The sequence below is a fragment of the Trichomycterus rosablanca genome, chromosome 3 (assembly GCF_030014385.1).
Source record: "Trichomycterus rosablanca isolate fTriRos1 chromosome 3, fTriRos1.hap1, whole genome shotgun sequence".
Lineage (NCBI taxonomy): Eukaryota > Metazoa > Chordata > Actinopteri > Siluriformes > Trichomycteridae > Trichomycterus > Trichomycterus rosablanca.
Window position 1 is genome coordinate 20,240,345 of NC_085990.1, and position 17,751 is coordinate 20,258,095.

The following is a 17,751-nucleotide window of genomic DNA, read 5'->3' on the forward strand; positions in this document are numbered from 1 at the left end:
TACGAGGGACTCGGCCAACTTGGACCCGGATGTGACGTATCATAAGGTCGACACGTCACCACTTAACAAGCGGATTGCAGAGTGAGATGTGGCCCTGGGTCAACAGGAGAGGTGCTTCAATCGAAATCGTTCGACCAATCACAAACTAGCTGCTGCTATGACATCACCACATTTGCCGGGGCTAGCTAATCCTAGCTAGGTAATAAGCATGCAAGCTGAAAGATCCGGCAACTGTGTTACTTTTAGTATTTGAAAGAATGTTGGAAATCATTGTTCCAAGCAAAATATTAACAGTGTGCAAAGCATGAAATAAATTTCTCAGATTTAATATTAGGTTAGCCAGCTAGCTTAACTACTAACTAGCATAGCAAAAAGCTATGAGAGATTAGCCAAGCCAAGGCTAGCTACAATATGTAAAATATTATTCTGTGTAAGCAAAAAAAACGGTACTACTACATGTATTATAACAAGGGGATTCAGTGCGTGCGTGGCACGGAGCTTTTTCTCTGGTTGAGGTTAAAAAATTAGAAAAATAGAAAAAAAAGGAGAAAAACGAGAAAGGCCCGGCAAATGTGGTGATGTCATAGCAGCAGCTAGTTTTTGATTGGTCGAACGATTTAGATTGTAGCACCTCCCCTGTTGACCCAGTGCCACATCTCACTCTGCAATATCAGGACGTGTGGACATTCTGACATAAAATTAGCCATTAGCTAGTGAGTGAGCAAAACCATGCTAGCATAATAGTGAATTCAGACAAAGAATTCTCTGCTTTTTAGTGTGATAATTTTTAAAATGATCAATCATATTGCTTTTTCCCATATATCACATAACAGGGTGGACATGTTATGGTTGACCATATAAGACAACTTTAAAATGAGGAGTTAGCCACTCATCTTCCACAGTTGTTTTCCCTCCAAAAAGATCATGTGAGCTCCAGGAAATGATGTCAGTATGTAAAACAGCTTTTCATTTTAAGAGACAGTAGTAAGAGATAACAGGGTGGACAGCAACTTGAGGGACGTGTGAAAAACCCTTATAATCAGCAATGGAACTCATAAAGAAAAAAAATCCAAGGTTTAGAGGGACTTAAACCTTTTAAACAGTATTGAAAGACTGAGATATTTTCATGATTAAACCTCATATATCCATCAATACATCAGAATGTACAGCACTGGGGACATGGGAAAACCTCTGGTATCTAAGAGATAAAACAGTGTAAAATGTATACAGTCATTTGGGCAGGGGGGTAGAAAACATTGTGTTTAGTATTTGAAAGTGTTAATTATTTCAGTAAGATGTTTAGAAATTGTATTGTTTAAAATCTTATTTAATAAATACAATGATCAGTACCGGGGACACAAAAGGCACCGAATTGTAGGAATGATCCATGTACTACCAAAAAAGGTGTACCTAATAAAGCGAGGTACACTTTAAGGTAAGTTTGCAAGCTTCCATCTCCAGCATTGTAGGTGGCGATAACGTGCCATGTGTTACTCATTCAACTCAAAAGTATGTAGGAAATACTAATAAATAGAGCCGGGTAGCTTGAAAAGTGCAAGTTTTTACATTTAAACGAAGCTTTATCGTGTTTTTGACGCGCTCATATTGCATCGAAAGCGTAAGAGATCGAAGGGATATTGAAGATGTGTGTTTTTGGGGTGCTTTTTGAGTGAATGAACCTCTGTGTTGACACCACTCGAACTGAAACTGACTTTGAATGGCGTGAGGTGGACTAGGAATCTATTGTAGGTATATCGTACTAATTTATATTTTATAACCATTTTGTATTTTAATGCTGTTTTTACTTTATCACTGGGTACTGAGCTGACGGATTATTAAGGCATGCTAGCGTTGGGCTGTGTTCAATAACGTGCATTACATTGTAACTATCAGTTGCTATGCTAGCTTGTTAGCATTAGCAACCCAGGTACTGGTTTTGTGTTCAAATACATATATTGTATCCACAAATTATATTTCATCGTTTATTAAATAAACCACTTAGTTTAAAAATGATGACTGAAAAAACGTGAATTTAATAATTTACAGTATAGCAGGCTGTATAGTTAATTTAGCTCCAAGGTAATTAAGATTATGCTCGCCGTGGCTCTTTGTTTACTACACTATAATAAGATCACGGTGTTCCGCACACTCCTGTACAGTCTGTACACATACTCTACATGTGCAACCGAACTGGACCAATGTCTTAGAGCAAGAGTCTTGCTTTCGTTTCAATCAGTATTTACCTTGGTGTTTGGAACATGATTACTAGTAACAAGAACTATACATTCATGCCATTCTGTACAGTAGGTACAGTAGGTAAGTCTACATACACTTGACAGGAACATCAACACTACATGGACACCTGCTATACCCTGAGAACCCATTAATGCCCAAAATTAATGGGCGTTAATATGGAGTTTCCCTTAACTACTTTTCTGTTTGCAGCTATAACAGCCTCCACTCTTTTGTGACCTGTGAGGTCAGGTGATTACATTGGACATGAAGGCCTGGCTCTCAGTCAGCGTTTAATGGGGCAAAGTTACGGTGCTGTGTAGGCCACTCAAGTTCCTTCACACCAAACTCATCAGGTCTTTATAGACCTCATTTTGTGCATTGGGGCACAGTCATACAGGAACAGGAATGGGTATTTTCCAAACTGACAAAGTTAAAGGCATGTACTTTATTATGTTTATGAATATGTGTGACTAAAACAACTGAACTTGATAACTGGAATGGTTGTCCACATACTTTTGGCTGTATCAAGACAGTTTTGAGATTGTGTGGTTTCTTAAAATATTCTTGTCCAACATCATTTCCTGATTTTACATTCATTTTGCTGCCAAAACAGCCCTGACCCGTCGGGGCTTCACTAGACCCCTGAAGGTGTGCTCTGGTATCTGGCACCAAGATGTTAGCAGCAGATCCTTTAACTCCTGTAATTGTAAGGTGGGACCTCCATGGATCGGACTTGTTTGTCCAGCACATCCCACAGATGCTCGATTGGATTGAGATCTGGGGAATTTGGAGGCCAAGTCAACACCTCAAACTCGTTGTTGTGCTCCTCAAACCATTCCTGAACCATTTTTGCTTTGTGGCAGGGTGCATTATCCTGCTGAAAGAGGCCACAGCCATCAGGGAATACCGTTTTCATGAAAGGGTGTACATGGTCTGCAACAATACTTAGGTAGTTGGTACATGTCAAAGTAACATCTACATGGATGGCAGGACCTAAGGTTTCCCAGCAGAACACTGCCCAAAACATAACACTGCCTCCGCTGGCTTGTCTTTTTCCCGTAGTGCATCCTGGTGCCATGTGTTCCCCAGGTAAGCGACACACACGCACCCGGCCATCCACGTGATGTAAAAGAAAACATGATTCATCAGACCATGCCACCTTCTTCCATTGCTCCGTGGTCCAGTTCCGATGCTCACGTGCCCATTGTTGGTGCTTTCGATGGTGGACAGGGGTCAGCATGGGCACCCTGACTGGTCTGCGGCTATGCAGCCCCATACGCAACAAACTGTGATGCTCTGTGTATTCTGACGCCTTTCTATCAGAACCAGCATTAACTTCTTCAGCAATTTGAGCTACAGTAGCTCGTCTGTTGGATCGGACCACATGGGGCAGCCTTCGCTCCCCATGTGCATCAGTGAGCCTTGGCCGCCCATGACCCTGTCGCTGGTTTACCACTGTTTCTTTTTTGGACCACTTTTGATAGATACTGACCACTGCAGACCGGGAACACCCCACAAGAGCTGCAGTTTTGGAGATGCTCTGACCCAGTCGTCTAGCCATCACAATTCGGTGCTTGTCAAACTCACTCAAATCCTTATGCTTGCCCATTTTCCTGCTTCTAACACATCAACTTTAAGGATAAAATGTTCACTTGCTGCCTAATATATCCCACCCACTAACAGGTGCTGTGATAAAGAGATAATTAGTGTTATTCACTTCACCTGTCAGTCATAATGTTATGCCTAGTCAGTGTATATTTTAACTAAATGAGCACAAATTCCCACCTACACACTTTATAAAGTATTCTGGGAAGCCTACTCATAAAAATAGAGGCTGTTATAGCAGCAAATAAAAGGGGGTTGGACAATATCGATAAATGCCCATAGTTTTGGGCCTACATACTTTTGGCCATATAGTGTACATTTAAAGTAGAGATGGACCGATCTGGGTTTTTGGCACCGATTCCGATCTCAGATCTCCTTTCAGGGACATCGGCCGATGGCCGATAGCCGATTCCGATCGGGGGGGGGGGATGGGGGGGATGGGGGTCTGGGATTAGCAGTAAATAAACTTAAAAAGAGCCTCACAGTAAAGATAAACCAGAGCAGCGCGCGCGCGCGTGTGTGTGTGTTTGTTTGTGTGTGTGTGTGTTTGTGTGTGTGTGTGTTTGTGCCTTTAGAAGATACGCTTTGTTCACAGTATCGCTATAAGTGATTCATTGATTCATGAGTTGATTCGTTTTTATGTGAAGCGTAAGTTTCTCTTCTCAGTTATCTCTCCGTGTTTACTGTTATTAATTAAATGTCGTGGTTTTAAATAAATACCAGCTACTACAGAACATTTTGTGTGACTCTCTTACATTAAAAAGCTTAATTAAAAAGCTTAATTAAACCGCTATTACCACAGATCTGTAACCGACCGTCAGACTCGTTCCGTCTAAGGAGCTAAAAGTTTTCTAAAAGTTCAGCAGATCATCCTGAACTAACGAATTTGGAAATGAATAAACTTTTGCCTCGGATTGGCTCTGTAACGTCTTCTGTTCTCATCTACATCACAAGTAAGAACCGCTTACGATTTACCAAAGTGAACCAGGAGTTTATATAACGTGCTGATAGAATCGACTCAGATGTGACCGGGTTCAATTATCTTTTTAAAGTAAATATTACAATCAGCAAAATTACATCGTAAGAGCTTTCACCATGGTTTCTGTACGTTTGTTGATGAATGGTGATGTGATGGTTGGTGCTTCGTAGCTCAAAGTCTGGATCAATCCACTGAGCTGTTAACTTAACATGGTCTTTATATATCACACGATCGGATCGGCTACTTTTAGGAAATATCGCCGATAGCATATTTTGATTAAAAATCGGCCGATACCGATTCGTAGCCGATCGATCGTCCCATCTCTAATTTAAAGTATTGTTAAATGTCCCATAATAGGTTGATGGTCTGCTACATGAAACATCAAAATAAATTGTCCTATGGAAAACAGCTTGTGACCAAAAAACTTGTGTTTCACTAATAACATCCTCTTCTTTCCTACCAGGCCACCATGTCTTCAGAGCTAACCCTGGACATCCAGCTAACAGAGTTGGGCTTTTCCAGTTGGGATTTTCAGCTCCTAGAACAGAAAGAGAAACATCCAGCATCAGAGGTTGAACATGATGCATCATCATCATTGTTGTGTCCCTTGTCGGCAAAACCCCACGTGGATGAAGAAGCTGATGTTTCATTGAGTCAGGCCACCCCTGTCGTCTGCCAAAATTCCCCAAGTGATCACGACTCTGGGATTATTGGCAGTGCAGAGAAAAGCAGCAAGAGGGCTCACTTTAAAAACAACAAACACACTGGAGGAAAAAGAAGGAAGAGTTCTGAGGAGGAGGAGGATGATGATGATGAACCTGTCAAAGAAGATAAAAAGAAGAAAAAGCTTAATGAGCAAGGAAGCACGAAGAGGAAGTTCAGTAAAACTGAGGTTTGTGAAGAAGAAGAAGAAGAAGAAGAAGATGGTAGTGATGAAGATGGTGATCATTATGATTTGACTGATGATGAAGAAGAGAATGATAATTTGTCTTCAGGTATGACACTAAATTTACAAATGTTTTGTGTCGGCTTATGTGTATTTGCTATGTTAGAATGGGTGCAGCACTCAGGAACAGAAAAGCTAGCATTTATTTTTAGGGTGAATATCCAAAACATATCCAATTAGCAATTTACATACATATTTATTATGAAATATACACTGGTCAATTTATTAGGTACACCTGCCTTGTACATACACCTACCGACCAATTTGTTAGGTACCACTACCTTGTATGCCTTATTTATTAGTCATATACACCGATCAGCCATAACATTAAACCACCTCTTTCTTTCTACACTCATTGTCCATTGTATCAGCTCCACTTTCCATATAGAAGCACTTTGTAGTTCTACAATTACTGACTGTAGTCCATCTGTTTCTCTGCATGCTTTGTTAGCCCCCTTTCATCCTGTTCTTCAATGGTCAGGACTCTCCCAGGACCACCACAGTGCAGGTATTATTTGAGTGTTGGATCATTCTCAGCACTGCAGTGACACTGACGTGGTGTTGGTGTGTTAGTGTGTGTTGTGCTGGTATGAGTGGATAAGACACAGCAATGCTGATTGAGTTTTAAGTACACCTCACTGTCACTGCTGGACTGAAAATAGTCCACCAACCAAAAATATCCAGCCAACAGCGCCCTGTGGGCAGCGTCCTGTGACTACTGATGAAGGTCTAGAAGATGACCAACTCAAACAGCAGCAATAGATGAGCGATCGTCTCTGACTTTACATCTACAAGATGGACCAACTGGGTAGGAGTGTCTAATAGAGTGGACAGTGAGTGGACATGGTATTCAAAAACCCTATCAGTGCTGCTGTGTCTGATCCACTCATACCAGCACAACACACACTAACACACCACCACCATGTCAGTGTCACTGCAGTGCTGAGAATCATTCAACACCCAAATAATACCTGCTCTGTGGTGGTCCTGTGGGGGGGTCCTGACCATTGAAGAACAGGATGAAAGCAGGCTACAGTCAGTAATTGTAGAACTTCAAAGTGCTTCTATATGGTAAGTGGAGCTGATAAAATGGACAGTGAGTGTAGAAACAAGGAGGTGGTTTTAATGTTATGGCTGATCAGTGAAAATGCACTTTGTGAGTATACTATTATTATAGGCAACCCTTTTGTTGTTTGGTACATGTTGTTACCCCTCTTAACACCATACATCAGTTAATTAAAAAGATCCCCACTGTCCAGATGCGTTTTGATTAGTGGACCATTTGCACTAATCATGCTTGTGTGTGATGTTGGAATTGAAATCCTGTTTTCACCAGCTGGCCTCATTATTAGGAACACATACACTGTTAGCACGTTGTAGGTGTACAGTTTGAGTTTTTTATGTTCATGTGTGTTAATCATTCTCTATTTTTTTATGAGTGACCACTGATCACAGAACACAGCTGGCATTTTGGTTGGAGCACTGTTCTCCTTCCATCATTAACATTGAAGCACCTGCTACACTTTTACCAGTACAGCACACAGTATCGAATTATTATCATGTTAGTTTCATTGCTGTGATGAGGTCCATATTTAAATTGCCCACCTAAACTTTAAAGCAGCAACAACTGTAACGAAACTCTTCAGAGTGTTCCAGACAAAAAAAGGACAAAATGGAACACATTTGGTTTGGCCAAAATTATGTGGTCATTGCTACTTATTATTCAGCTGCACATCATTCTAACAGGTGTGTTAAGCCATTTTTGTTTCATTTAATTTTCAACAATGCTTAATCCTTGACAGGGTCATGATGAGTCCAGTAACACTGGGCACAGGGCGCCAGTCTATTTAAGGGCTTTGTCTACCCCAATTATGTCTGATAAGTCGTCCGGTCGGCTGATTGTATTATTTGAATCCCAGCAGTGGTGGGCTAGTGTAATAGACCGCTGCGCCACTCAAGCACCCTGTATACATTCAATTAAATAAAAAAAGATTCTCTTCTAACTTTGTGGTTTGGGAAAGGCCCTTTCCCATTCCAGCATGACTACATCATTTTACAAAGTCAGAATTATGAAGACATAGCTTGGTTTGAAAAATAAAACTTACTTTGCAGTGGCCTACAGAGTGCCCTGACCTTAACCCTACTGATCAGCGTTGGAATGAGTTCTCCCCTTTTCTCCTGATTTTTAGCGCATCCAATTTTTACCCAATTGCGTTATGCTTCCTTTCTACCCGCCCCGATTAAGGAGAGCGAACTGTCACACGCCCCCTCCAACACGTGTGCAGTAGCCGACTTCATCTTTTTACCTGCATGAGGCAAGTTTATATGTGGATCAGCTTTGTATTAGGTGTCCTTGAGTGTTTTGAAAGGCGCCATAAATAAAATGGATTATTATTATTTTTTTATTATACGGAGAGCCACACCATGATCACATTATTCCCCAACTATGTGCAGACGCCATCAATCAGCCAGCAGAGTTCGTAATTGCATCAGTTATGAGGTCCCAGCTCTGCCAATCATTGTTCATGGCAGAGCTGAGATTCAATACGATGTATTCGAAATACCAGCTCTGGTGTGCTAGCGTATTTTACCACTGTGCCTCCTGAGCGGACTTGGAATGTCGATTCCAACATTGGTGTCTGACATCACAAATGACTTTTGACTTAAGTCAGGCCCTTCTACACCAAGTTTGCTCAAACAAACATGCTTACGTTGTAAACAACAGGTAATTACTAGGGCTGCAACTAACGATTATTTTAGTAGTCGACTAATCTGACGATTTTTTTCGATTAGTCAGCGATTATTTATGTCATACCCTCCATCTCTGACTTAACATAAAACCCTGTTATGTTATTTAAGTTCCAATATCAAATTAAAATAATGACCCATAAAACATGAATATGAAACTTAAGCTTGATAGTTTAATTAAATATATTTGAAACATTAATACACAATTACAATAAAAAAAATTCAATGAAATAAGAAAGCTTTGGACAGCATTAGAAACTGTTATGTTTCAGAAGTTATCACTCGAAGTCAAAAACATTTATAACATGTCGTTGAGAAACATGTAAATGCTGTCTGTGAAGATCTCAGCCATCTGAGGGGTGCATGAACCTCTTCTCTTCTCATCCACACTCCATTGCTTAGTGCTATTTATAGAAAGCACAAAAGAGAAAGCTGTATTAATTATCACAAACTGAAGGCTATGTATCATAGTTTATTACAAATAGTGTACTGGCTATGCCAACTAAACCACAACAGGTTAAATATCTTTACTGAATTATCTGCTGAGCTAACTAGCTATCATTAAGTGGATGAGGCTTATTATTTAGAATGAATGCTCTTATTAACGAGAGCAAAAAATATGGAAGACGAGAGAGGGTAACGTTAGGCTATAATGTTAAGTTATATAACGTTACTCATATAAATAACTGATTAACTATTGCACTTAATGAGTTAGCTAGCAAACAAACCTGAAAAATAGCGATCTCTTAGATAGTTTTCCGACAAGTACTCTAGCATTAACAAACATTAACTACGTTGGTTAAAGCACATAGCGGTGTAAAAACTTACCAGAATAACGCTGCTCATCACGGCTGCAAGGCGTTTCACCGTAGTGCTGGCGTGAAACCACAACTCTGCTCTGTAGTGTCTGCGTCCAGCTCGTTTCTTTGGGTTATTTTGGCTGAAATACTTTAGAAAGTTTCAGTCTCTTTATCTTTGCCTCTCTGTCTTCATAAACTCCCCACTAGTGCATTGCATCAAAAACGACTAGTCGACAATGAAATTCCACGTCGACAAATTTTTATAGTCGACGTTATCGACTACGTCGACTAATCGTTGCACCTCTAGTAATTACTGTTCTGTTCCAATTCTCTCCTCAGATACAAGTGGATCAGAAGAGCATCAGTGCCCTGTGTGCAGCCTCACTTTTTCTACGACATTCCTCCTACAAGAACATTTGCACATACATAATGGTGTACGTCGGTATAGCTGTGCTGAATGTGGCAAGCAGTTCTGCCATTCAAAAAACTATCGCAATCACCTTCGCTCCCATGATAAAGTGGACACGGTCAAGTGCATCATTTGTACAGCCCCGTTTGCAACCCAGGCGGACCTGCAGCTGCATCTGGACACAAACCACCTTGAGGACCAGTTCTATCAGTGTGACTTCTGCAAGCGCATTTTCACCAGCATGGAGGAGTGTCAGAAGCATGTGCGGACGCACACGCGCCACCCAAAGGGCTACCCATGTCCCAAGTGCGAGCGCAGCTTCCGCCATCGCAGCTCCATGCTCTACCACCTCAAGCGGCACAAAAAAGCCACGCTGGTCTGCAAAGACTGTGGCATGGCGTTCTCGAAGAAAGTTGGCCTCCTGCGCCATAGTTTCTCTCACTTGGGCCTTCCGCCATTTACCTGTGTACGTTGCAAGCAGCATTTTCGATTGGGTTCACAGTTCAGGAAGCATGAGTGTAAAGCGGAGCAGTTGCAGTGTGTGGCCTGTCTCGTCACATTCCAGAGTAAAGAGGACTTCGAGAAGCACAAGAAGGACACGGGATGCTGGGGTCATCAGACGGCCCCCAGTGACGTGGCAACTGACATTCGTTGCATGGAATGCGGCCAAGTCTTTGAGAGCTCGGAGGAACTGAAGAAGCATGCCGGGACGCATCAGAGAGTCATGAGGTGTTCAGAGTGTGGGATGGGTTTCCGCTCATCCTTCATGCTCATGTCGCATATGGGAGGTCATGCTGCTCAGCGGCCGGTCCTTTGCAAGGAGTGCGGACTTGGTTTCTGTCATCAACAGGGTTACGATAGCCATCTTAAAACGTGTGGGCTTGTCAACCCAGCAGAGGTAATTATAACTTATAACTTTATTAACATATATCATGTATCAGCCAGTTATTTCTTTGTGCAGCCTTTTCCAATCGCATGTCAAGGGATCTAAGACTATTCAGGTCCTTAAGATTCTGAGGTCCCTGCTGGCAGACTCCTCTCTTCAGCTCATCCCACAGTCTTTTCATGCGGTTAAGGTGGTTCTGTGGTCAATTATCCATTTCTGTGTTGATTTATGGTGTGTTTAGGATCATTGTCCTGCTGGAAGATCCAACAAACAAATCAAACAAATTGTCTAGGCCTTCAGATTAAAAACAGCCCCACAACATTGCACATACATCATCACGTTTAATAGTGTGCATGAGGTACTTTTCTGCACGGCTGTCTTTGTGTCAAATTAGGATCCAAAAGAAGTTATAAATCCTTTTTAGCAATGTAGCAGTTTTCTAATTTGTACATTTGTAAGTCACATAAAGTACCTTGAAACTCAACGTCAAGTGGTTCTGGGACTGGCGTTGAGTTTAAATAGCGGTTTCAAGGTATTTTTTCCCATAAGGATGTATGGGAAACCTGTTAATGTGTTCCATTGTCCTGTGGAACTGCATATATTTTAGGCTTATAAAATAATGGGGTTGTTTTTGACACTTACACACTAAAAATAACACAAATATAATATAAAAACACTGAAATTAAAAGCTCATTTTTATAATTTCTCAGCACCCCGTGCTGTAACACAAGTTTTAAAGTGAAACAGGAGGAAAATCCAGCTAAACAAAGATGCATGTGGAGCTTTCAGACAAATACATATTCGTCTCATATAAGCACTTTGATGATGTTTTACCCTACCGCTCAAGCTGAGCGCTGAACAAAGCGACTGTTCATTGTTAATTTGAAATTAAATAAATAATTTTTTTTTAAACAAACTGAACACGCTGAGTTTAAGGGAAACGTTGAGTTTAAGGGTACAAATTTCTGAACGAAGGGCGTTGAGTTTTAAAGATTTTGAGTTTAGGGGACGCTGAGTTACAAGGTACCACTGTATTTAAAAACAATTAAAGATATAAACACAGTATTAACACAGCTCTTTAGTCTGTTAATGGTTTTCAGTAGTGCCAATATTTATAAAGGTGACTGTAATCACTGTAATCACTCAAAAAGCAATTACATTTTCACACAAAACACAGGATGTGAAAAATGTTTTAAAAGCATCATGAAGAGGGGCTGGGTGCTTACACGGATATTTGATTGGCTCTCTGTCTGTAGGGCAGAGGGACAATGGTCAAGCAAGTGTTGTTTACCACTGTTGCAATCATGAACTCTTCTGGCTGGCCTTGGTGCCTGCACAAGGGGTGGTCTCATAAAAATCTTAATGAATATTAATCAAGCAATTGAAAGTTAAGGGCCTTGCTTAGGGTCCCAACATTGACAACTTAGCGTTAGTGAGGATTGAACTGGCTACAATCTGATCACTAGTCCAGTGCTTCAATCACTAAGCTACCACTGCCTATTGCATCTAGCAGCGGTCGCATGCTCTATTCGGTCATAGGCGGTAGCAGTAAAAGTGAGGTTGCAATTGGACATGGCTAGATTGGCTATAAAAGGGAAAATGTATTACATTGGAAAAATAGTCTATTTGTTTATGGCAAATTCTGGCACTACTAACTATGCGCATGTCTTAGAAGAAAGTTATAAGTTATTTTGCTGTTGAAGCCCATCCACCTTATGTTTTAATGTCACCTCCATAGTTGGGGTCATTTATGTTTCCATTGTTTACCTTTTAACTCAAACCTTCAAGCTGAACTGCAGCTCACTGGATGCTTTTTGTTTTCCTCAAAACTTATTACTGTGCTAATGAATGTGCTGGAAAATCTTAGTAGATCATTAGTTTCTGACATTGTCAAAACAGCCATTCTTGCACCAACCTCCATTGACACCTTCTGGCATCTGCCGTAAACAAAAACTGAAACGTTTAAGCAGGGTGGGTCTCAAAATGAATCAGCACGTCATTGCTGCTTTTTCTGTGGTATTACTGTGGTATAACTGAAACAATGTTGACCACTGATCAAATAAATGAAAGATTGTTTTGACGTTTGAGTGGCTCAGTGGTCTAACATGCTAGCCGACCACTGCTGAGATCTTGAGCTCTTCAGTTCGAATCCCAGCTCTGCTGTCGGTCGGCCAAGCAATTACAGTCATAATTGGCCAGTCAGGGGGGATGGTTGATAGTTTTTTTTTTTTTTGTTATTGCTCTATTTGTGGCCACTGCTGGTTGGTCGAGGGCACCTGCACAGAGATGGGGAATAATGGAGATTAGTGCATGATTCTTTGTATGCAATACTGCTCTCTGTGTGAACCTACTTTGTTCAGGTCAAAAGAAGTGGTTGGCTATTGCACATGTTGTGTTAAGTCCGGCCCTCCTCAGACAGAGTAGGGTCTGCAGCAGTAGAGTAGATTTACAACTGGGTAATTGGATACGACTATACAGTCAAGCTGGAAAGTCTGCACACCCCTCTTACCTTCTTCACATTTTATTACGTGACAGACTCATTCTGTAATAGATTTAGTTAATTTTTTGCCTCAAACATTTACACACAATCACCAATAATTATGAAGTGAAAACAGGGTTTACAAAATATGCAATTTATTTTACTGACAATCATTTATTTAGGGGTTACATATCTGTACACACCCTTAGCCTTATACTTGGTTGATGCACCTTGCAGCAATTACAGCTTCAAGGCGTCTTGGGAAAGAAGCTACGAACTTGGCACATTTGTTTCTGGACATTTTTGCCCATTCCTCTTTGCATATCCTTGCAAGCTCCGTCAGGTTGGATGCGAAGCATCTGTACACAACCATTTTCAGCTCCTTCCACAGATGTTCAAGTGGACTCCAATTAAACTGTAGAAACATCTCAAGCAGTATCAGTGAAAACAAAATGCACCTCAGCTCACTTTTGGGTGTCATATCAAAGGGTGTCCACACTTGTGTACATATGATATTTTACATTTAGATTTTTTAATACATTAGCATAAATGTCTAAAAATCTGATTTTACTTTGGCTATTTTGTGTAGACTTGTGTGACAAAAAATGAACTCAATCTATTATACAGGGTGGGCCATTTATATGGATACACCTAAATAAAATGGGAATGGTTGGTGATATTAACTTCCTGTTTGTGGCACATTAGTATATGGGAGGGGGGAAACTTTTCAAGATGGGTGGTGACCATGGCGGCCATTTTGAAGTCGGCCATTTTGGATCCAACTTTAGTTTTTTTCAATGGGAAGAGGGTCATGTTACACATCAAACTTATTGAGAATTTCACAAGAAAAACAATGGTGTGCTTGGTTTTAATGTAACTTTATTCTTTCATGAGTTATTTACAAGTTTCTGACCACTTATAAAATGTGTTCAAAGTGCTGCCCATTGTGTTGGATTGTCAATGCAACCCTCTTCTCCCACTCTTCACACACTGATAGCAACACCGCAGAAGAAATGCTAGCACAGGCTTCCAGTATCCGTAGTTTCAGGTGCTGCACATCTCGTATCTTCACAGCATAGACAATTGCCTTCAGATGACCCCAAAGATAAAAGTCTAAGGGGGTCAGATCGGGAGACCTTGGGGGCCATTCAACTGGCCCACGACGACCAATCCACTTTCCAGGAAACTGTTCATCTAGGAATGCTCGGACCTGACACCCATAATGTGGTGGTGCACCATCTTGCTGGAAAAACTCAGGGAACGTGCCAGCTTCAGTGCATAAAGAGGGAAACACATCATCATGTAGCAATTTCAAATATCCAGTGGCCTTGAGGTTTCCATTGATGAAGAATGGCCCCACTATCTTTGTACCCCATATACCACACCATACCATCAATTTTTGTGTTCCAACAGTCTTGGAGGGATCTATCCAATGTGGGTTAGTGTCAGACCAATAGCGGTGGTTTTGTTTGTTAACTTCACCATTCACATAAAAGTTTGCCTCATCACTGAACAAAATGTTCTGTGTAAACTGAGGGTCCTGTTCCAATTTTTGTTTTGCTTATTCTGCAAATTCAGTGTGCCGATCTGGGTCATCCTCGTTGAGATGCTGCAGCAGCTGGAGTTTGTAAGGGTGCCATTTGTGAGTAGCTAATATCCGCCGAAGGGATGTTCGACTGATGCCACTCTCCAGTGACATGCGGCGAGTGCTACGCTGTGGGCTCTTGCTGAATGAAGCTAGGACAGCCACTGATGTTTCTTCATTAGTGACAGTTTTCATGCGTCCACATTTTGGCAAATCCAACACTGAACCAGTTTCACGAAACTTGGCAAGCAGTTTGCTAACTGTAGCATGGGAGATGGGTGGTCTCGTAGGGTGTCTTGCATTGAAATCTGCTGCAATGACCCGGGTACTGCGTTCACCAGACATCAACACAATTTCTATCCGCTCCTCACGTGTTAACCTCTGCGACATGTCAATGGCTGTAAACAAAGAGAAGCTTGTAAATAACTCATGAAATAATAAAGTTATGTTAAAACAAAGCACACCATTGTTTTTCTTGTGAAATTCTCAATAAGTTTGATGTGTCACATGACCCTCTTCTTATTGAAAAAACTAAAGTTGGATCCAAAATGGCCGCCTTCAAAATGGCCACCATGGTCACCACCCATCTTGAAAAGTTTCCCCCCTCCCATATACTAATGTGCCACAAACAGGAAGTTAATATCACCAACCATTCCCATTTTATTTAGGTGTATCCATATAAATGGCCCACCCTGTACTGTGTGAATTCAAATATATTGTGCTCACTAATACCTTTGTGATTTTGTTTACAGGCTGCTATGAAGAAGTCAAAGCCAAAGGTTGTCTCAACTTCAGAGAAGAAAGGGATTCCCACTGTTCCTAGCCACAAAAGTAAAGTTGTAGAACCTTCTACTGTGGAAGTCCCCAAGACAAATTCAATACACCCAGTTATCCCAGTAGGTAGCCAAATAAAAACACCAGACCCTCCATTGAATGTCACTCTGAATAAAGACCCAATTTCTCCTGTCTCCCTAGTCATGTTCATGCCTGTACCTTTGACGCCTTCTTCAGAGAGCATCCCAGATGCTAAAAACCCTGTTTTAGCTCCCCACGCCACCGAACTTTCGGTAGCCTCCACTAGCTCTGCTCCGAACACAGAGTTGCCACAGGACAACGCTAGTTCCTCCAGTTCAAAAATTCTTATACCTTTGTCAACTGAAAATGATACTAAAAAACGTTGGACAGTATTAGACCTGCCCACATCTGGTCCGGTGTCCAAAACGTACACAGTGTACACAGTGAAAAAGGAAAATGAAATAACAGTGGCTGCCAAATTATTATCTGTCGGAAAGGTAAATGCAGAGAATGCTCAGAAGAATGTCTTGTCAAGCCAGCAGATCCTAGACATCTTGAACATCATCAAGAAAAAGCAAGGCCCTGATGAGAAAAACGCAAATCTACACACTGTGGTGATACCAGCAAAATATTGTGAAAACGATATACAAGGTGTGTCAGGGTTGGAGGCCAAGAAGTCAATTGAAACTAGCGGGGATAACCAATCAACAACAGTGGGAAAAGACACTCTGGGTGCTGAGAAAATAAACTTCCATAATCCTGACTTTGGTTTCTCTGGAATGGGACCAGAGGTTTTACGGATTAAAGAAGAATCTGAATATTGTGAGGATTCTAAATCATTAATCCATTGGTTGCCTGAATTATCATCCCTGAAGCCAGAAAAGACAGTGCAAAAGGTGACTGAAGAGGAGGATTCTTGGAGTAAAAACATTCCAGAACCAGATGTAGTTCAGTGTGAAATTTGTGGGAAGATGCTCTTGGAAAAAGACTTGAGTGAGCATAATTTGGAACACTGAACAATGTTAATTAGAAACTTAAAGTAAGTTTCTTTGTTAGTTTATTGTGGTTAAAAATGAACTTAGCCGTTCAGGTGGCGCAGCGATAAAAAACACATGCTGGAACCAGAGCTGGGATCTTGAACACATCGTATCGAACCTCAGCTCTGCCTGCCGGCCAGGCTGAGCAGCCACATGAACAACGATTGGCCTGTTGTTCAGATAGGGGTGGGATTAAGCCGGATGGGATCTCTCTCTCATAACTAGTGCAATTTCGACCTCTGCTGGCTGATTGATGGCACCTGCACAGAGATGAGCATAAAAAGAGTGCTCTGAAGGTGTGTCTCTCCGTACACAGTGCTGAGCTGCACTGCACTCGTCAAAGTGTAGGTGGTGAGATGCATACGGCATGCTGGCCACGTGTCGGAGGGGGCGTGGGTTAGCTTCGTTCTCCTCAATCAGAGCGGGGATCGGCATTGGTGGAGAGGAAGCATGACGCAATTGGACGAGCTAAAAGGGAGAAAAATGTGAGAAAATGTATAATTTTTATATATATATATATACAGTGTATCACAAAAGTGAGGACACCCCTCACATTTCTGCAAATATTTTATTATATCTTTTCATGGGACAACACTATAGAAATAAAACTTGGATATAACTTAGAGTAGTCAGTGTACAACTTGTATAGCAGTGTAGATTTACTGTCTTCTGAAAATAACTCAACACACAGCCATTAATGTCTAAATGGCTGGCAACATAAGTGAGTACACCCCACAGTGAACATGTCCAAATTGTGCCCAAAGTGTCAATATTTTGTGTGACCACCATTATTATCCAGCACTGCCTTAACCCTCCTGGGCATGGAATTCACCAGAGCTGCATAGGTTGCTACTGGAATCCTCTTCCACTCCTCCATGATGACATCACGGAGCTGGTGGATGTTAGACACCTTGAACTCCTCCACCTTCCACTTGAGGATTCGCCACAGGTGCTCAATTGGGTTTAGTCCATCACCTTTACCTTCAGCTTCCTCAGCAAGGCAGTTGTCATCTTGGAGGTTGTGTTTGGGGTCGTTATCCTGTTGGAAAACTGCCATGAGGCCCAGTTTTCGAAGGGAGGGGATCATGCTCTGTTTCAGAATGTCACAGTACATGTTGGAATTCATGTTTCCCTCAATGAACTGCAGCTCCCCAGTGCCAGCAACACTCATGCAGCCTAAGACCATGATGCTACCACCACCATGCTTGACTGTAGGCAAGATACAGTTGTCTTGGTACGTCTCACCA

The 17,751-nt window shown here is 41.5% G+C and overlaps 1 protein-coding gene across 1 annotated transcript; it reads left to right on the top strand.

The window, feature by feature from the left end:
• The first annotated feature begins 1,504 nt into the window (after positions 1–1,504).
• On the top strand, positions 1,505–16,483 carry wu:fe05a04 (zinc finger protein 37). Its single transcript, XM_062992274.1, has 4 exons — positions 1,505–1,745; positions 5,283–5,814; positions 9,653–10,620; positions 15,425–16,483. The coding sequence occupies exons 2-4, from the start codon at positions 5,289–5,291 to the stop codon at positions 16,481–16,483; spliced, it is 2,553 nt and encodes an 850-aa protein (XP_062848344.1). The 5' UTR covers positions 1,505–1,745; positions 5,283–5,288.
• Positions 16,484–17,751: the final 1,268 nt, after the last annotated feature.